The following is an 18,105-nucleotide window of genomic DNA, read 5'->3' on the forward strand; positions in this document are numbered from 1 at the left end:
GATGAAAACTGGGAAATGGTGGCCTTTTGTATGTCTTAACACTGAATTCTAGTTTTGTGGCCGGGAGAGGAAGACAAGAATGATGGGAAAGTGGGACCCTCTTGGTAGCTTTCTGAAACTCTCCTGGCCTGTCTCTGGTATCACAAGAGTTTGGGGCAAAGGGGGAAGGTGTGATGAGAGCAGACTGAATATGAGGCTATCTTAGACGATTATGGATGGTCTCTGGATTACGTTGTGGAAGCCAGGAACACGGGAGATTGCAGATCGGAGGGCACTGAGCCCCGAAGTTTGCCATGTTTCTCCTAGAGAGGCTCAGAAGTTGATTCCCACCCTGTTAGGAAGTCCTCGGTTGACCTCATTACGCAAGAAGTTTTGGCCTTGAGGTTGGGCCTGATTATAAAGGGACAACTAGAACAATTTGCTCATGATCATTGCAAATGACCTTTAAAGAGAGCAAGAGTAGAAGCTGCCCCTGGAACATTGTGGAAAATGCCAAAGGAGTGAACGCCTAATTCCTTTCCTCTTGATGGTGGACTGTAGGGGAAATTGGATGGAATAGGGAATTCAAGTGGGCAGCACCAAAGAAGGCCTTCTCTAGGCTTAAACTAGGGACTTTTCTAAGGCTGGGGAAGCAAAAGGCAGTGGGTGTCAGAAAGAATGGAAAGTGGGGGCACTACTGATGGGTGGTGGATGTAGGGGGAGGAAGGGATGCAGAAAGAAGGGGCTGTAGGACCTGAGGGCAAATTTGCAATTTTGCCTAAAACTGGACCTGCTTATCTTTAAACATTTTGGAGGTGCAGAGCCTGAGGGTGGAGGATTGTTGGTTTGCTTTTTTCCCCCATCATATAGCTTATCAGGAATGTCACTGAGCCTTTTGACAAAAGTCAGCTCTGCGGCTTTTTTTTTTTTTTTTAAATAAAGGACATTCATTAATTGAGGCATAGTCTAAGAATGATTTAAAGTGATTTTCTTTCTTTTTTAAAAAAATTCAATTTATTTTCAATTCTAAATTGTTCCCCTTGCCCTCTCCTACCCATTGAGAGAACAAGAAAAAAACCCATTACAATATGTATAATTTTCAGGGGGAGGGAAAGGAAAAGAAAATAAGCTTTTATCTTTTGAGTTTGTTAGTTCTTGGTCTGGAGGTAGAATGTATATTTCATCATGAGTCCTTTGGAACTGTGATTGGTCCTTGTATTGATTCTTGAATTTGAAGTTGATTGTCCTTATGATATTGTTACACTGTGGGTTGTTTCCCTGATTTTGCTCACTTCACTTTGCATCGGTTCATGCAAGTTTTCTCAAGTTTTTCTGAAACTATGCTGTTCATCATTTCTTATAGAATAATAATATTTCATCCCACTCAAATTTCATAACTTGTCCATCCATTCTCCAGTTGGTGGGCATTCTCTATTGACAATTCTTTGCTACTATGAAAAGCTATTACAAATGTTTTTGAATATATGGGTCCTTTTCTTCTCTTTGATCTCTTTGGGATAAAGACCTTTTAATGACATCACTAGATCAAAGGATACACACAATTTAATCGCTTTATGGGCACAGTTCCAAATTGTTTTCCAGAATGGTAGGACCAGTTCACGGCTTCCCTAATAGTGCATTAGTGTACCTGTTTTTCCACAATCCCTCCAGCATTTTTCATTTTCTTAATCTTATGGATGTGAATAAGTATCTCAAAGTTGGTTTAATCTACATTTCTCTAAATAAACGATTCAGAACATTTTTATTTGACTATTGATAGCTTAGGTTTCTTCCTCTGAAAACTGCTTGTTTATATTCTTTGACCATTTATCTTTTGGGTAGTAGCTTTTATAAATTTGACTCAGTTTCTCATATATCTTAGAAATGAGACCTTTATCAGAGAAACTTGATGCAAAGATTTCCCCCCCACTTTCCTAAAAAGTGCTTTTCAAGGGGGCCAAGAGTAGAAGTCTTTGGAGTATTCGATTGCAAATTCAATGAGACCAAGCACCACATTTTTTCTACATCATAGTTTTTCCCACAGCAGACATAAATGTTGAATTGAATTGGATTTTGGGTTACCCTAAGGCCTGTGTCTGTCTGGTGTCACTATAGGCCATTTGATGAAAAAATCATTGGAACTGGAACCAAAAACTCAGGTTCAAATGGCTTTTAAAGAAGCCAGGAATAAAAGCTGCCCCTCAAATGTTGATGGTGGATTTCAGGAGAAATTGAATTGAGCAGGATGATTATGGGTGATTATGGACAAACCACTTAATCTCTCTAAAATGTGATTTATTATTTTTTTTTCCCTTCTTGTCTCACAGAGTTATGACAGTGCTTTTGATGAGGTCCTGAATGGTGGGCAGAGAGAAACTGAAGAATTAATAAACCTGATCCCTGGGGCAGGCAGGGAGAAGGCTCTGATAGAGATCAGTTTAGTCTGTGGTCCCACTTTCTGGGGAGATGGTCCAGCCAGAAATCCAAGTTATGTCAAACCCACCCTCTGTAGGGGTCTTAGTTAGCCTCACCTTACCAGGTCCTATTAGAACCCCAGTCATGTACTTGAGGTTAATTTTCCCTATAAAATCTACATATGGCCCATGCCATATTCACTGCCCTCTTTTGGGTCAGTCCACACTGGCACTCTGTCTCCTCTGTTTCCCTTTACCCATCCCCCATGCCACGTGGTATCTCCGGACTCCATTTCTCTTCCTTATAGCTGACTTTTTTGGGGTGTAAGTCCCTTTCAGGAGTTGGCCAGTTCCAGTAGGGAATTTGCCCTTTCCATCGTTAATGATTAAAACTGCTTTCTATGCTTTCCCATTCTTTAATATTTATCATTCCCAGTGTCTGTTGTTTCCCTTCATTTTTGCCTGTAATCTCTTCTCTTTTTGCCAAAGAGAATGGCCATTGTGAGTTCTCCATGTGACTGAACCCCAACTTTTGGTGGCTGCCATTGTCTGGCATCTGCATTAGCTGCATCATTTTATCTCTGTGAACTCTGAGCAGCTGAGTTGGTATTCTTGTGAATTCAGTCCCAATCATGAAGAAGTGGAGGGGGAGGGGGAATTGATTTCCCTGTCTCAAATGGTGACTTTTTAAACCACATGCCCAAAACTAGGACCCTTAGTTTGAAGAAAATGACATTCGAAGCCTTGTTTGGAGGGAATGGTGTGAGGAGAGCCCTGAGCTTGGGTTTGAAGCACAAACTATGATAATTGGTCACTAAGTTTTCTCATCTGTAAGATGGGTGTAAAAAATTTGTATTCCTTCAGAGACTTGCTGTGAAGAAAGTACTTTACAAACCTTAAAGCATTTATTTGTGATGATAACAGCTGACATGGTACTTCAAAGTTGGCAGAGGGATTTATATACAGTATCTTATTTGATCCTCACATTAGCCCCTGAGATTGGTACTATAATTATCTTCATTTTACAGAATAAAGAGCAGGTAACATGTCTACTCAATATCAGGCAGGATTTGAACTTGGGTTTTCCTGATTCCAAGTCTGGGACATTCTGTCACTCTGATGATGAGGATCTTGTTTTCTGCCCCAACCTTAGGGCTGCTCTTAAAGAAAGAGATTTCCTTCTGATAGAGAGGTGTGGATCAGCTGCTAAGGTCATTCTTTTGTTCATATCACCAGAAGCATCTCCTCCGTTCCTGTTCCCAAGGTGCCATCTGGGGCTTTGTTACCTGGACCTTGACATTAGAGGATTGTGTCCACTTTTGGTCATCACCTTCAGTGGATATGGAGAAATCTACTGCTCAGAACAGTACCATGGATGCTGCAGTTGAAGCTGGAGAAGATTCAGAGAGGAACAGCAGATATAGCAAAGAACAGACGCACTGTAGGAAAAGGAGTTTGTTTTGCTAGGAGAAGGGAGAGGTTCAGGGTTTATTTGACTATTGTCTAGGTGTGAGATGAGTTTTTATGAAAGTCATAGAGGACAGTTTCTTTTTTAATGTCTGGAAGAAGGAACAGAAGGAAATGAGTAATTAATAGTAGAAATTAAACAAATAGCTCACATTTGCGTAAGGTATGAAGAAGATTGCAGAATTCTTCTCTCAGTAACCTTGTGGGTAGGTAATGTGAATATTAGCATGTCTATTTTAAAAATGAGGAAACTAGACACTGAGATGAGGTGATGCTCAGGATTGTCTAGTTAGTAAGCAGTTAAAGGAGTGTGTATACTAACCTAGGTGTCTTGTCCTCAAGCCCTGATTCTGACACTTCCTCTGTTTGTTAGGTGTGAAGAATAATTTAATTACCTTCCTTAGGTTGTGAAGAAAGGGCTTTGTAAACAGAGTGAGGCCATCAAGGCTGTTTTTATTATAATTTGTCAGGACCTTGGGTAAAGAGAGCTTATGCCCTCCACTCTGCTTGGCGTTCAGCTCAAATCTCTTATTTTGTCTCCAGTGAATTCTAATGGACTCATCGGACATGTTCTTAATAGTGAGGTAGGTACAATGTAATTCTGATAACCTACACTTCCGGAGCTCTGCAGTTTATAAGGCACCTTCTTCACTCTGGGTCTGTGAGCCAGGAAGTGCAAGTGTGAGGAAACTCGGAAGCATTAAAGTGACTTACCCTACTCCTTGGACCAAGCATCCATTTTATTGTTTTAAGGCTGATGGAAATCAGAAAAGGCATTACATTGTTTTGGGGGGGTTTATTTGCAAGGCGATTGGGGTTAAGTGACTTGCCTAGAATCACACAGCTAGTAAGTGTTAAGTGTCTGAGGTCCGATTTGAATTGGGACCCTCCTTTCTTCAGGGCTGGTGTTCTATCCACTGTGCCATCAGTGGCATTGTCTTAGTGTCTCTGAGATGGTTGAACAATAATCCTAATTTCTTTCTCTAACTTGGCAAATGCTGAACAAAGACAGAAGTGGGCTTAGGTCCCCTCCGACTGGACTTAGCTTCCTGGGGACTAGGGCCGGTCTCCTGGTGTGAGTCTTATTTGAGCTCCTAGTGGCCCTGATAGCCTCCCCTCTGCTCGCCCTTGCTAGCGTTCTTCCCTCAGCCAAGGGTTAGATGGGTTATAGCTGGGCCTCCAGCCCGACACTGAGCGCAGCACATTCCATTCACGCCCAGCCTGTCTGGGGGCTGTGGGATTCCAGCCTCCTTCAGGCCTCTTCCCCCACTTTTCCAGCCTCAGCTCTTCCCTCCCCCCACTGGATTCTGCTACCCTGACTGGAGAGCTAGAACCCAGTCACATATTCCAGCCACCACAACCCCCATGAGGATTTTCCCAAGGAGTGAACTTTCCTCAGGATTACAGTTGGCAAAGTGGTTTAAGAATGTGACCCCTTTTCAGGGAAGAGACGGGATGCATTCAGGGCTGGGGATGGGAGATGATTCAGGCCCTGCATCTCCAGCCCCGAGAACCTAACTGGCCTTCAGTAGGGAACCCTGGACTCCTCCTGGGGACTCGTGTTGGTCCCAGCCATAGGTCTGCACAAGTAGAGGATGTTCTCCAGGTGTTTTGGTGTGTGCTAGAAAGAGCACTGGGCCGGCAGGCAGGAGATCTGGGGTCTTGTCTGGGTTTGCCAAGACTGGTGGTGTGAGCTTGGGTAAGCCCTTTCCTCACCAAGCCTCGGTTCCTTTTTTCTGAAGGGAGGGAGTTGGAGTGCATGATCTCTGAGGTCCCTTCTGGAGTTAATACTTGATGCCTCGGATTGCTGAATGTTGTAGATGGGGAACTTGGTCCAACCAGGCCTGTCATTGGGGAGCTCAGAGAATACTGTGGCATTGACCATAAGTGCTCTGGCTTTGGAGCTGATCACAGATGCTTTAAGGAGCTAAGCCAGGAGCCCCGTCTTGACAGATGTGAGGCTGAGAATAATAAAGGCTGACGTTTTATAGTGCTTCTTAGTACTCTGGGGTAAGCATCCAAATTTGGAGATTAGGAAACAGGTTCAGAGAGGAGAGGGACTTGTCCCGAAGTCTAGTACTGTCAGCAAATGATAGGTATCCATGGAACCTAGGTCATTGAAGACTCTTCTGTTCTCTCATGTTGCCTCTGAAGTAGCATAAGGATTAAAAAAGAGGTGGGAAAGGGAAGGACAGGAAAAAGGCATAATGCTAGGAAAAACTCATTAGCCTAGGGACTAAATTAAATTTTTAATAGTATTTTATTTTTTTTCCCAATTAGATATATAGTTTTCAGCATTCATTTTTGTAAGATTTGGAGTTGCTATTTTTTCTCCCTCACTTCCTTCTCCCCACTCCCCAAGACAGCAAGCAATCTAAAATAGGCTATACATGTATAATCATGTTAAATATATTTCCATATTAGTCATGTTGGGAAAGAAGAATTAGAACAAAAGAAAAAAGTCATGAGAAAGAAAAAGCAAACCAAAAAACAAATCTGCCGCATTCAGATCCCATAATTCCTGGACTGAATTTATTTTTCCAGAAAGTGGTGGTGATCCCAGCATAGGGCAAGGAGCATTGCACTTGGAATTAGGAGATCTGACATGGAAGCCTCACTCTCTCATTTAGCAGTGATGACCTTGGACAAACCATTTAAACTTTCTGTGTGCCTCAATTTCCCCAACTATCCTTCCTGTAAGTGCAGAATAGATGTAGTGTATCACAATGGAGAGAGCACTAGACCCAAAACTTGGGTCTACGTCTGCGGTATAGTGAGTAGAGTATAAGTTTAGAGTCAGGGAGTCCTGGGTTTCTAATCTCACCTCTTACACAAGCTTGTGGACAAGTCATTTAGTCTTATCGAGCCTCAATAAAAGGATGATTATAAAACCTCCTCATGACTTTTTGAAGTTCTGAGACTATGTAGGTAAAGTGTCAGTTATTACTGGGTGGCTGAGGATGAATCCCTGGAGCTTGGAGCTTCAGTTTTGTCACCTGCTTGTAGAACTTAAAGAGAGCCTGCTTCACAAGCTTATTATTAAAAGTACATTGTAATAATACTAACAGCTAATGGCATTTTTAGGGCATTTTCAGATTTGCCAAGCAGTTTGTCTAGGTTATTTGATCCCGCAACAAAGCTTGCAATTATTATACAGATTTTATAGATGAGAACACCAAAATTTAGAGAGATTAAAAGATTTGATAAGCTCCATAGGGCACAATCAGTGGTTTAGGCAGAATTTGAATTCAGATCTTCACTTCTCAGCTGGTGCTCTATTCACTAGCGTCTAGCTGCCTGCAAAGTGCTAAATCACTAGAGGCGGTGGTCATCAGCTGCCTCCTGTCAGCTGTGAGGACCACACGGAGAGTGGATGTGAAGCCCTTTGTAGACTGGAATGCTGTACACGAGTCAGGGACAGTGATGTTGGCCACAGGCCTTGAGGGCTCCTTAGAACCAGTGTCAGGCTGGGTGAGGAAGCGAGCTGGGTGGGCCCTGCCCTGGGCTGCCAGCACCTAACAGAACCAGCTACTATGCCGGGACCAAGAGCGGAGGTCGCTCGTCTGCTCCTGGGAAAAATAGCCCTTGGGCCCAACTCGCTAAGAAAGCATCCCACAAATATTTGGCCAGAGCGAGCATGAGACAAGGACCAGATTCAGGAAATCAGCAGGGCTTCGGGGCAGCCGGCTGGGCTCCTCCCTCCGCAGTAGAGACAAAGGGGAAGCTGTCCATACTGCTGTTTACCTTGTGGCTGGCCCACCTGCTTGCTTGGGAAGGGTGATTTATACCCGAGCGCTGCCATCCAGCAGCCATTTTAGGCCCCACCTGTTGGTGTGGTCTCAGAGGGAGAATTCCTGGGATTAGGCCCTTTTCCCTTTCCCTCCCTTTTAAACCATTTTTTCCTATAATAGTTGCTTTTCCCCCTTTCCAGGGTGTGTGTGGGATGGAGCCCTTGGACAGAGAAAAAACTGAAGTTTTTCTTTTTTCTCTTTCCCTCTCTCCCTCCCTCCCTTCCCTCCTTTCTCTTTCCCTCCTCCCTCCCTTTCTCCCTCCCTCCCTCCTTCCCTCTTCTCTCCCTTTCTCCCTCTTTTCCTTCTTCTCTCTTTCCTTCCTTTCCTCCTTCTTTCCTTCCTTCCTTCCTTCCCTCCCTCCCTCCCCTCCTCTTTGTTATATTCTTCCTCCTTGTCTCTGGGATTTTTCATTTCTTTTTTCCAGAAAACCAAGCAGCCAAGACATTTTCATTTCACTTCCTTGATTCTATTTCTAAGAATAGAATTCTTAATTTTTTTTTTTTTTACTGTCATAGAACTCTGAGTGTGGTGAAGCCCATAAAACCTTCCTCTGAGTAATGTTTTCCAATAATTGGAGGGAATGCTAAATTTATGAGGCTAGTGAAAATATATCTATATATTTTGTCATATGAGTTCATGAACTCCCAAATCTATCCACAGATTTCTTGGTTAAGAACGCCTATTCTAGAAGGATTCCTATCAGATGCAGCATCCCCAGAGGCTAATGACCCAAGGAAAGTGAGAATAATTCAATAATTCAAATAATTCAAAATTCACGGGAACATCCAACAAAGCTTCCTTTGAGGATTGGGGATAGGGAGAGGAGATGGCTGTGGTAGCCAGATGGACACCAGTTCAAAGTAAGAATGCCCCAGCCAGGCTTTCTGTCTTGGCCAGTCTTGGAAAGCCTTATTGTTTACTAGTCCCAGAGGGAAAGGCTCCACCTTGGAGCACCTGTACAAAGTTTGTTAAATCTGTGATCTTCCACTCCAACTACATTCTTATATGCAAACTCCATAGAGGATATCAGAACTTAGAGTGAGGAAAACCTGAATCAAATTCTGCTTCTGATACTTCTTAGCTGTGTGACTTGACCTCTTTCTGCCTCAGTTTCCTCATCTGTATAAAATGGAGATAATAATAGTAATAGATAATAACTTCCCAGGGTTTTTGTGAAGCTCAAATAAGATGATCACACACACATATATGTATGTATCACTTTATAAACTCTGCTGTATAAGGGTTTGCTATTATTATAACGTATTTCCCTCAAGGCAAAGCCCCATAACTTCCAAATGGATACTCAAACCCTTGCAGTAGCAACAGATCTAGGTTCTCCTCCCACTCACCAACTTTACCTCTGCTGCAGATCTTACCTCTTAACAGCATAGTTATCTCTAGTACAGTAGGGTGGAAAATTAATAATTTAGAATATGAAATTCCTCTAATTCCTTCATTTTACATATAATAAAACTGAGGCACTGAAAATTTAAAGTTACTTGCTTGAGGTTACATTATTGCTTTTCTCTATATTCTCTGTGCCTGATGCACTTTAATAAATGCTTCTTGAGCTAAGTAGTAAATGGCAGAACCAGCACCCAAACCCAAGTTCCGCTCTCTGCTAACCCTATTTTCAGGTCCCCGTGTACCACCTAGTGGCCTAAGTTTTGAGTGATTGCTACCCTTCCCAGAGTCTTCAAACGTCTCCTGGCTTTTTCATGGTGCTCCATAATCCACAAATTCCCCATTTGTAGGGATGCTGGGAATCTGAAGGTCAAGAATAAGAGGGGCCATTGTCCCAACCCTCCCAGCAAGCTCCCCCTGCTTCTCCCGGACAAGCAAGCAGAGTGATGAGAGCTCATATTTATTTACCCTGTAAATGCAGTGTGGTCTAATGGAGAGAATGCGGGGCTTCAAGGCAGGAATGTCCGGATTCGGATCTTGCCACTGACTAGCTGTGTGACAGCAGGCAGACAATACCCGACGGACTTGTCTAGCGAATCTCAGAAAGGATCATCTGAAGCACTTAGGGACTAGCCCAGGATTGCCACACACGGAGTTCAGCTTGGATGCTCCCTATCTTTGCCCAAGATTTGTGGAGCATTCTCCTCTCAAAGGAAGTAGACACCTTAGTAGCCCCATTTTACAGATGAGAACACTGGAGCCTAGAAAAGTAAATGAACAGTTGGCACATGAAATCCTTCTCTGGAAAAAAGGGACAGAGAAGAGCAGCTTTCTCCCAGGGGTGGTTGTGACGTTCAAATGACATGGTGAATGGAAAGCATTTTGTAAACTTTAAAGCCTTCCATAGAGGCTAGTTATTTTTATACTATATATGGCAGTTAGGGGGCTCATCTTTGTGAGTTCAAATCTGGCTTCAGACACTTCCTAGTTATGTGATCTTCCCTCAGTTTCCTTTCTATCAAGGGAGAAAGAAATGCGAGCCTCTCCATCAGCCCTGCCAAGAAAACCCCAAATAGGGTTATGTAGAGTCCACTCTACTGAAATGACTAAACAACAACAGTTTTTATTATGATCACACTGCTAGGAAGTGCCCCAGGGGAAATCCAAACCCGGACCTCAACTTCAAGTCCCCATCTCAGTAAGAGGAGCTTCTGATTAGGAGGATTTGATTCCTGGATATCTGAACATCCTCTCCATTACACAGTCATATCTGAGGGCGACTTCTCTTCCCGTGGCTTGTGCAATGAAAGCAGGGATGTTGGCACTGGCCTTTGAGATCTGAACGCTTCCCCCAAATACCAGGGTGCAAGGAGCAGAGCACGGGGTCCGGGGTTTCCTGCTCTGGTCCCCCTTCCCCCAGCGCTTTGAAATTACCTGTCATGTATTTTGTGTATTAGCTGAGTGGATAGATCAGGACCCAGAAGTCCTGGGTTTGACCATCTCCATAGTGTCATCTGTTTGTCCCTGGCAAAACAGAACTTTTCAGTGCTCTGCATGAGAAGCTTCAAGCGTATGGGCTGCAAGGGACCTGTGGCACTTCTGAGCACCCCCACAACCAGATTAAAATGGGACAAAATAAGAATACAGTAACCTATAGATAGCATTATATTTAAAACCTCAATCCGTGTCCTGTAGGGATCTTTGTGGACCACTTAGCAAGCTCGGCTTCTGCCTGACTTTGACCCCACTGCTCTGGGTGATTCTGTAGGACTATAAATTGTAGAACAGATGCCAACCAGTCTTCTCTAGTAAGTCATTCACCAGGAGCTCCTACACTTGCAAATCATAGGTCCAGGCCTTATCTTTAGGTTTTTTATGTTCTTATCTGTGGCTTGCAGGATATTTCATTTCAGTCTGTAATCTGGCACAGTGTTTGGCACATAGGAGATAGTTAAAGTAATAATAATGATGATAATTTCTATCATTTATGTAGCCCTTTAAGTTTGCAAAGCATTTTACGTGTATTTTATCTTCATTACAATTCTTAGAATTAGCTGTTATTATTCCCATTTTACAAATGTGGAAACTGAGGCAGACTTGCCCAGGGTCACACAGCTAATAAGTGTGTTGAGGTTGAATTTGAACTCAGATCATCCTGACTCCAAGCCTATCATTGCAATTACACTAAGCTTGTTTTCTTATCTGTAAAATGGGGATTCTATGGCTTCCATTCCCTACCTCAGAAGACTTTTTGGGGGGAACATGTTTTATAAACCTTCAAGGATCATGTAAATGCCAATTAGATTATTATTCTTAAGCCACTAAAGGTGAAGTACATGCATTTCTGAATTCATAGGTGCACCTGAAGTAAGGCTTCTTTACTTTTAACTGTCCCTTCCCTTCCCAATCTTTCTGAAAATGTCAGGCAAAGAAACTCTTGGGTCTGATCCCATTGGTTGATTTCTCTGGTTTAATTAAAAACTTACAAAAACCAAATGACATAAATTCTTTAGCCCCTGTGACTTCAGCACCAGCAATAATTTACTTAAAACACGGCTGGGGGTGGTGGTGGCAGGAAGGAAATGTTAAGGATGGTGAATGAACCCCCAGGAGGAATTCTGGAGGGGGCAGTAAAGAGCATAGAACTGGGACTGGTCTTCCCCTTTCAGTTAGGGCCAATGGTAGGTAAGCCTAAGTGGAAGGTAGAAAAATGGGGGAAGACTAGGTCAATGGTAGAAGGGAAAGAGGGGAGTTGGGGCTTGGCCGATAACTCTACAATGCATCTAACTGGTGATTCTAATTTCTTTTACTTTCTGGAGGAATAAAGTGAGGAACAGAAAGAAATTCGATGCTAGTCAGGGCGGCTTGTATTGTATTTCAGAATGAAACATCCCAGTTCTTGCTTTCATCATTGAGAATGAGAAAGGCTAACCCACCCATTTCTCTCTGGAAATAACCTCGAGTTGCTCAGACCCTCCTCATTCCCTCCCATCACCTGCTTTCTGAGCCCCTGAGGTCTCAATGTCAGCAGGATAGAGATCCACTCCTTTGGTACTAGCCAGGTGCACTGTAGTACATCTCGGCCATTGAAGGTGACCCCTTGACTCCATAACTTTCCCTTAAGGCCGGGATATCCCCTAGTGGCCATGGCAATAATAACTTGCCAGTTGGAGCTCAATTTATTTGTCATTTCCTCCCACAAGGAACTGTGCTCCTTCCTACTCATTGGCTCCATCAGGCCCGGCAGCAGGGAAGACCAGGGTGGGGTGTGTGTGGAAGAGACAGCCAGTCCACAGGACTGGGAGAAGAAGGCACCAGCTGAGACCAAGTGGGGCTGGATGGGGGAGAAGGAAGGGCAGCTCTTCAGTGTTGCTCTGAAGCCCCATAGAAAAAGGGATAGTAGAGGGAGCAAGGGTAGGAGAACATGAACTTGACTGCAAACTTCATTTCCTTGTTCTTTTTCTCCCAGCGGTAGACAGCTGTAAGCAGAAGTTGTCCCTCCACCTTTCGCCCCATGATAAGGAAGTTCCCAGTCAGGCTGTCCAGCTGGGGGCAGGGACAGCTGGCCCCATTCTTCATGTAGAGTACCAACTTCTTGGTGTCCTTGCGCTTTAAGGGTCCAGTCTTGAGTAGCTTCTTCTTCTTCTGGGCCCCAATGAGCTTCCGGTCGCCATTTTCATTTTTGATCTCTTTGATCCGCATTTTGACCACTGTGGGAAGGATGGAAGGGAAGAAGTAAGGAGGACTTAAGGGAGGGAGGGAATCTACATGCTGGAAGTGGCTTCTGAAATGCTGTTCTATGTAGTGAGCATTGGAAAGAGCATAGGACTCATAGTCGGAGGACCTAGGTTCTAGCTTTGTCACTGGTAAGCTCAACAAATGACCCAGTTTCTCCGAACCTTTTTTCTCATCTGTAAAGTACAAATATATTGGTCCTGTCCACTTCTTGCAGACTATCAAATGAATCATAAACGTGAAAATGATTTGTAGCTTATAAAATACCTTACAAGTGTCAGTAGTTAAAATACCATACGAGTGTCAGGAGTCATAATTTTAAAAAAGGAGATTTTGGGGAAATGATTGATAGGAGAAATACAGGATGAGAGGTCTGCATGAGTTGCTATCTATTTTGGTGGAGGGATTAACTTGAATTGATGAAATAGTGAGCCCATGTAAGTATTGATGATGATAAAGATGATGACAGCAAGCACTTATAGAGTGCTTTAAAGTTTGCAAAATGCTTTAAAAATATCTCCTTTGGGCAGCTAGGTAGCACAGCCCTGAAGTCAGGAGGACCTCAGTTCAAATCTGATCTCAGACACTTAACACCGTGTGACCCAGGGACAAGGCACTTAACCCCAATGCCTCAGGGGGAAAAAATCTCATTTTATCGTCACAAAACCCTGGGAGGTAGGGGCTATTATTATTGTCATTTTACAGATGAGAAAGCTGACGCAGGTTCACACAAGTAGTAAGAAAGTGAGGGAGAATTTGAAGTTGGGTCTTCCTTATTCCAAGTCCAATGCCCTGCCCACTGTGCCACCTAGTGTCCACCCTGTTGAACTATGAAGTTTATTTTAAAGATACCCATCTCTGCCCTGGCTTTGACCAGGCTCTGGCACTGCCCTTGGGGAAAGTGTGCTGAGTTATTTAGGGCAAGCCTAGGCAAATGGGGTGGGCTAGTGGGCAGCCTCTGGTCTTTATTACGTTATTAGAAGCAGCATGGTGTCTGGATGTATGCTGGGTTTGCAGTCAGGACGATCAGGGTTAAAACTCGCCCTCAAACTTACTAGCAACATAACCTTGGGTAACTTAGTGACTTATTTCACCTTGGGAAAAGCACAGCTCAGATACCCCTTCTGACAAGAGAGACCTTCTGATCTCAGCTCTTAATGCTTTCTTCCCTTTTCCCCTCACAACCTTATTTAGTAATTACCCATTCTGTAGTGTACACATACCCACAAATGCACATATATTTAAGTGCATCGAGAACAACTCATCGAGTTGCCCAGGATCCCAGCTGTTCCCTCAGACTTCAAATGTTTTTGAGCCTCAGTTTCTCTCTCTGTAAAATGGGCACAATAATAATACCTACTTGTTAAGAACAGATGCGACAATGTATAAAAAGTACCTTTCGGACGCTAAACTAATACAAATGGTGGCAATTTTTTGAGAGGCTGTGTAGTATAGAAGAAAGTGATATCAGAAGAGACCTGGAGCTATGACCTCTGTTAGCAGCACTCAGCTTCTTCATCTGTAAAATGGAAATATTATGCCCATAGTTTCTACTTCCCAGGATAGTTATGAGGATCAAATGTTATCCTGGGTATACAAAGTACTTTGGAAACCTTAAAATGTGAAATAAATATCAGGTTTTTTTTTTTTTTTAAAGTAGACTATCCATCTTTGTAGACAAGATAAATATATATATATACACATATATGTGTGTATATATGTGTACATATACATGTATATATACATACATGTGATATATGTAAATTAAAAATATATATATAATACACACACACACACACACATCTCCCAGAGATGCATATGTGATACCTTCTCTCTGATAGAGACTTGAAGCTTTTTAGAAGCCAGGTGAGGGCTGAATTTGAGGGAGGCTTCCTGGCAGCCATACTCACCAAAGTCGCTAGAGCACATCTGTTCCATGAGGCCATCTGCACTTTGCTCCATTTCACATTGGGCACAGATCTTGGTCACTGCAGAGAGAGGGAAGAGCTGATGCTATGAGACTCCATTTCTTGGCTTTGACCGTTCTCATCCGCTACCCTTTCCCATGGTTGTCCACTTTGATCACTGGACCTCTAGGGCCACAGGAGCACTGACAACTGCCTATAGTTGGAGAGACCCAATTCCTCTTTAATCTAGTTCATTTTCCCTGAGAAACTCTCCAGTTTATGCTATGTTTGTTGTACATAATTGTTTTACTTGTTTCTCCTCTATAAGACTGTGAGCTCCTTGACAGCAAGGGTCTTTTGTTTATTTATTTATTTTTTTGAGCAAGGGCTTTTTGTCTTTCTTTTTATTCCTAAGACTTAAAACAGTTTCTGGCACATAACAGACATTAATAAAATGTCTGGATTTCTCTAGTCAAGGGAGAAAGTGAGGAAGAGACTGAACAAGGTACTGCCAACTCTATTATCCCTTCAGCCTCTAGCTGAGGGCACATTCTTTCTCCCACCTTCCTCCATTTTAGAGTGATTATTACCCTAATGCTTCTCTGTGCTGTTATTGATCAAAACCTTCTCACTGGACTAACCCCAGGGGCTAGTTTAGAGGTCCTAGAATCCCAGATTAAACCAGGAAGGTATTTTACAAGCCATTTAGTCCCACCCTCTTAGTTTACAGCTGAGGGAGTGGAGGTCCAGGGGAAAAGATTTTATCATTTCCTTGTAGTCACACAGGTAGTAAGCATCAGAGACAGGATTAAATTCAGGTTCACTGAGTCTGGTGCCAAATGAGACAGTGTAGAATCCTGGACTGCCAAGAGGAGCTGTTCCCACTTCTCTTAGACTAGAGCCCTCTGGTTGCAGAGTTTCAGAGTTTGCAATATGATTCCCCCCCCCTCCCCCACAGTATGGGACAGTGGTTACAGAAATACCTTGCTCCTACCTTGCTCTGTTCAGTAAAAATGTTACACCGGGTTAGAGGGAATTATGGATTAATTAAGGGGACATTGGTATCAAAGTGAATTTTCAGGGAGGAAGGTTAAGGAAGAGGCAGAAGTGTACAGGTCCTTTCAATAGTTTTTCTCCCCAACCCTTTGGGGAAAAAAATCAAACCAGCAGAATGCCCCATTCTAGAATGTTCCTGCCCATCTTGGAGTTGTCTACCTGACTTTGGCTCGAGGGCATACCTAGGCATCCCACGTTTAACCAAGACAGAGGCACAAATATACTACTTTACTGACAGATAGAGAAGGGATAGTGGAGGGAACTACTCTGGATCTGGGTTGGATTCCAGATGGATCCTTCTCCTCGCACTCCAAAGAGCCATTGAGACTGAGTAAGGGGAACTCAGAGAAAAGGAGTCTTAAGTTGAGGAACTTGTTTGGATTTTGATCTCCAAGGAAAGAGGAGGGAGCGTGAGTGGTAGGCTGAGCAAATGCCTCACTGATGCTGCTTCCTCTTTTTTGCTCTTTCTCTGCACTGATTCCAGAACCCTCTTCCTCCACCCTCTTTGTCCCAATCCAAAGAGCTGCGACCTTATGGTAGGTTAAGGCTCGACCTTTAATAAAGATTCTCAGGAGCTCAATTTCAGGGTTTCCCTTCTTGCTGGGGTCTTATGAAGAAATAAATTGAGGACGTTAATCGAGTGGATTTTGTGGATTAGAGTACCATCAGCGTCAATTTTGGATAGGATTTAATCTATCTGTGATGGATAGCAGCATATGGGTTGGGGTCACTTGGAGCCCGCACGTCCCAGGGAAAGGATTGTGGGGAAAGCTAGGGAGCGTTGCCCAGAGATGAGAGCTAAGACAGTGGGGTCCCAATCTGGGCTAAGCTCCCTTCATGGACGGCTGGCTTTATTTTTCATTACCTCAGTTCGCTTTCTCCCCCCTTGCCCCTCATATTTCTTTGCCTCACTGACACCGAATCTGGACTTGGGGAGTGAACTGAGAGACTGAGGGGACAAAAAGCCACGAATTCAGACTCATCCCGTTGTTGCTCCAAAGAACAAGAAGAGAAAATGGAGAAAAATTGGAGCTTGTGACGGGCAAAGCTGGAGTGAAAGTGGTTCAGCGCGGGAGTAAGAGAGGCTTTGGGGAGGGCGGAGGCAGAAGGAGTACGAACTGGGGAGGCAAGGGAGGGCGCGCGCGGAGAAGCCTCTGCGCCCCCGCGCCCCCCCACCCCAGCCGGGTGAGCGGGGTGGAGGTGGGGTGCAGCTCGCTACCTGGCGGCGCGGTGGCCTGCACGTGGCCGAACTGCACAGTGATGCACAGGTCGTTGTCCAGAGGAAACTTGTGGCAGTGCAGCATCTCGGGCCAGGGGAAGCCGTAGGAGCCCATGAGCGGGGAGCAGCCGTCGCGCACCGCCTCGCAGAGCGAGCGGCAGGGGTAGATGGGCCGGTCCAGGCAGACGGGGGCAAAGAGCGAGCACAGGAAGACCTGCGTGTCCGAGTGGCAGCGCTTGGCCAGCAGCGGCACCCAGCTGCTCGCCTGCTGCTTCACCTCGGCCAGGCTCTCGTGGTCCAGCAGGTTGGGCAGCCGCATGCGCTTGTAGCCCACCGTGTGGCAGAGCGCCAGGTCGGCCGGGATGTCCAGGCACTGCGGGGGCTTGGAGTAGAAGCGCCCCCCGCCCCCGCCGGGCAGGGGCTCCGCCTGCCAGCCGTAGTAGTCGTACTCCTCGGCTGGGGCGGCCGGAGCGCCCGGCACCGCCAGCAGCCCCAAGCCCAGTCCCAGCCCCAGCAGCAGCAGCCGCAGCGTCGTCCGTGCGCCCCGCATCTCTTTGTGTGCGGCCTCCCCGGCCAGGGCTCGGGCCGCTCCCCCGGCCCTCGGGCAGGTCGGGCTCCCCCGGGCAGGTCGGGCTCCCCAGGTGCTCCGCCGGGCTTCGCGCGGGGACTTGCGGCCGCGCGGAGCGCAGTGTGTGTGTCTGCTGCAGGTTGGGCTCCCGGGCGGGCCGATTGAGTAAGCCTGGCGCCACCCACCTCGGAGCGCTGGCTGCAGCCCCGGCGATTAGCCGCAGCCAATCTCCTGCGGCCCATGGCCCGGGGGCAGCGGGGAGGCAGCTCTGACCCCCCTCGCCCTCTTCATCCTCCCCCTCCCCACCGCACAGCAGGGCGCGCCCTGTCCCGAGCCCCTGTTCTCCCCCTGCTTCCCCCTTCTGGGCCTCTGGCCTCTCGCCTTCTGCCTCTTGCGCCTTCTCTTTCTCCTGCCCTCGGTCCAGCGCGTCTCCCTGAGAGCCTCCCCCGCCCCCCAACATCCATTCTTCCTTATCTTGCTCCTCTCCTGTTCCTTCTCTCGCTCACTTAGCTCTCTTATCTCTATCCCCTCGGGCCCTCTCCTCCCGCTCTGGTTTCTCTTCCCT

At 45.3% G+C, this 18,105-nt stretch overlaps 1 protein-coding gene across 1 annotated transcript; it reads right to left on the reverse strand.

Annotated features, from left to right (window-relative positions):
* Positions 1–11,507: 11,507 nt before the first annotated feature.
* Positions 11,508–17,791, reverse strand: SFRP5 (secreted frizzled related protein 5). The gene is made up of 3 exons (XM_051981821.1): positions 16,973–17,791; positions 14,701–14,778; positions 11,508–12,765 (listed from the first exon to the last, which is right to left on the reverse strand). Exons 1-3 carry the CDS (start codon positions 17,520–17,522, stop codon positions 12,419–12,421), a joined length of 975 nt encoding a protein of 324 aa, XP_051837781.1. The 5' UTR covers positions 17,523–17,791; the 3' UTR covers positions 11,508–12,418.
* Between the last annotated feature and the right edge of the window lie 314 nt (positions 17,792–18,105).

The sequence above is a fragment of the Antechinus flavipes genome, chromosome 2, assembly GCF_016432865.1.
Source record: "Antechinus flavipes isolate AdamAnt ecotype Samford, QLD, Australia chromosome 2, AdamAnt_v2, whole genome shotgun sequence".
Classification (NCBI taxonomy): domain Eukaryota; kingdom Metazoa; phylum Chordata; class Mammalia; order Dasyuromorphia; family Dasyuridae; genus Antechinus; species Antechinus flavipes.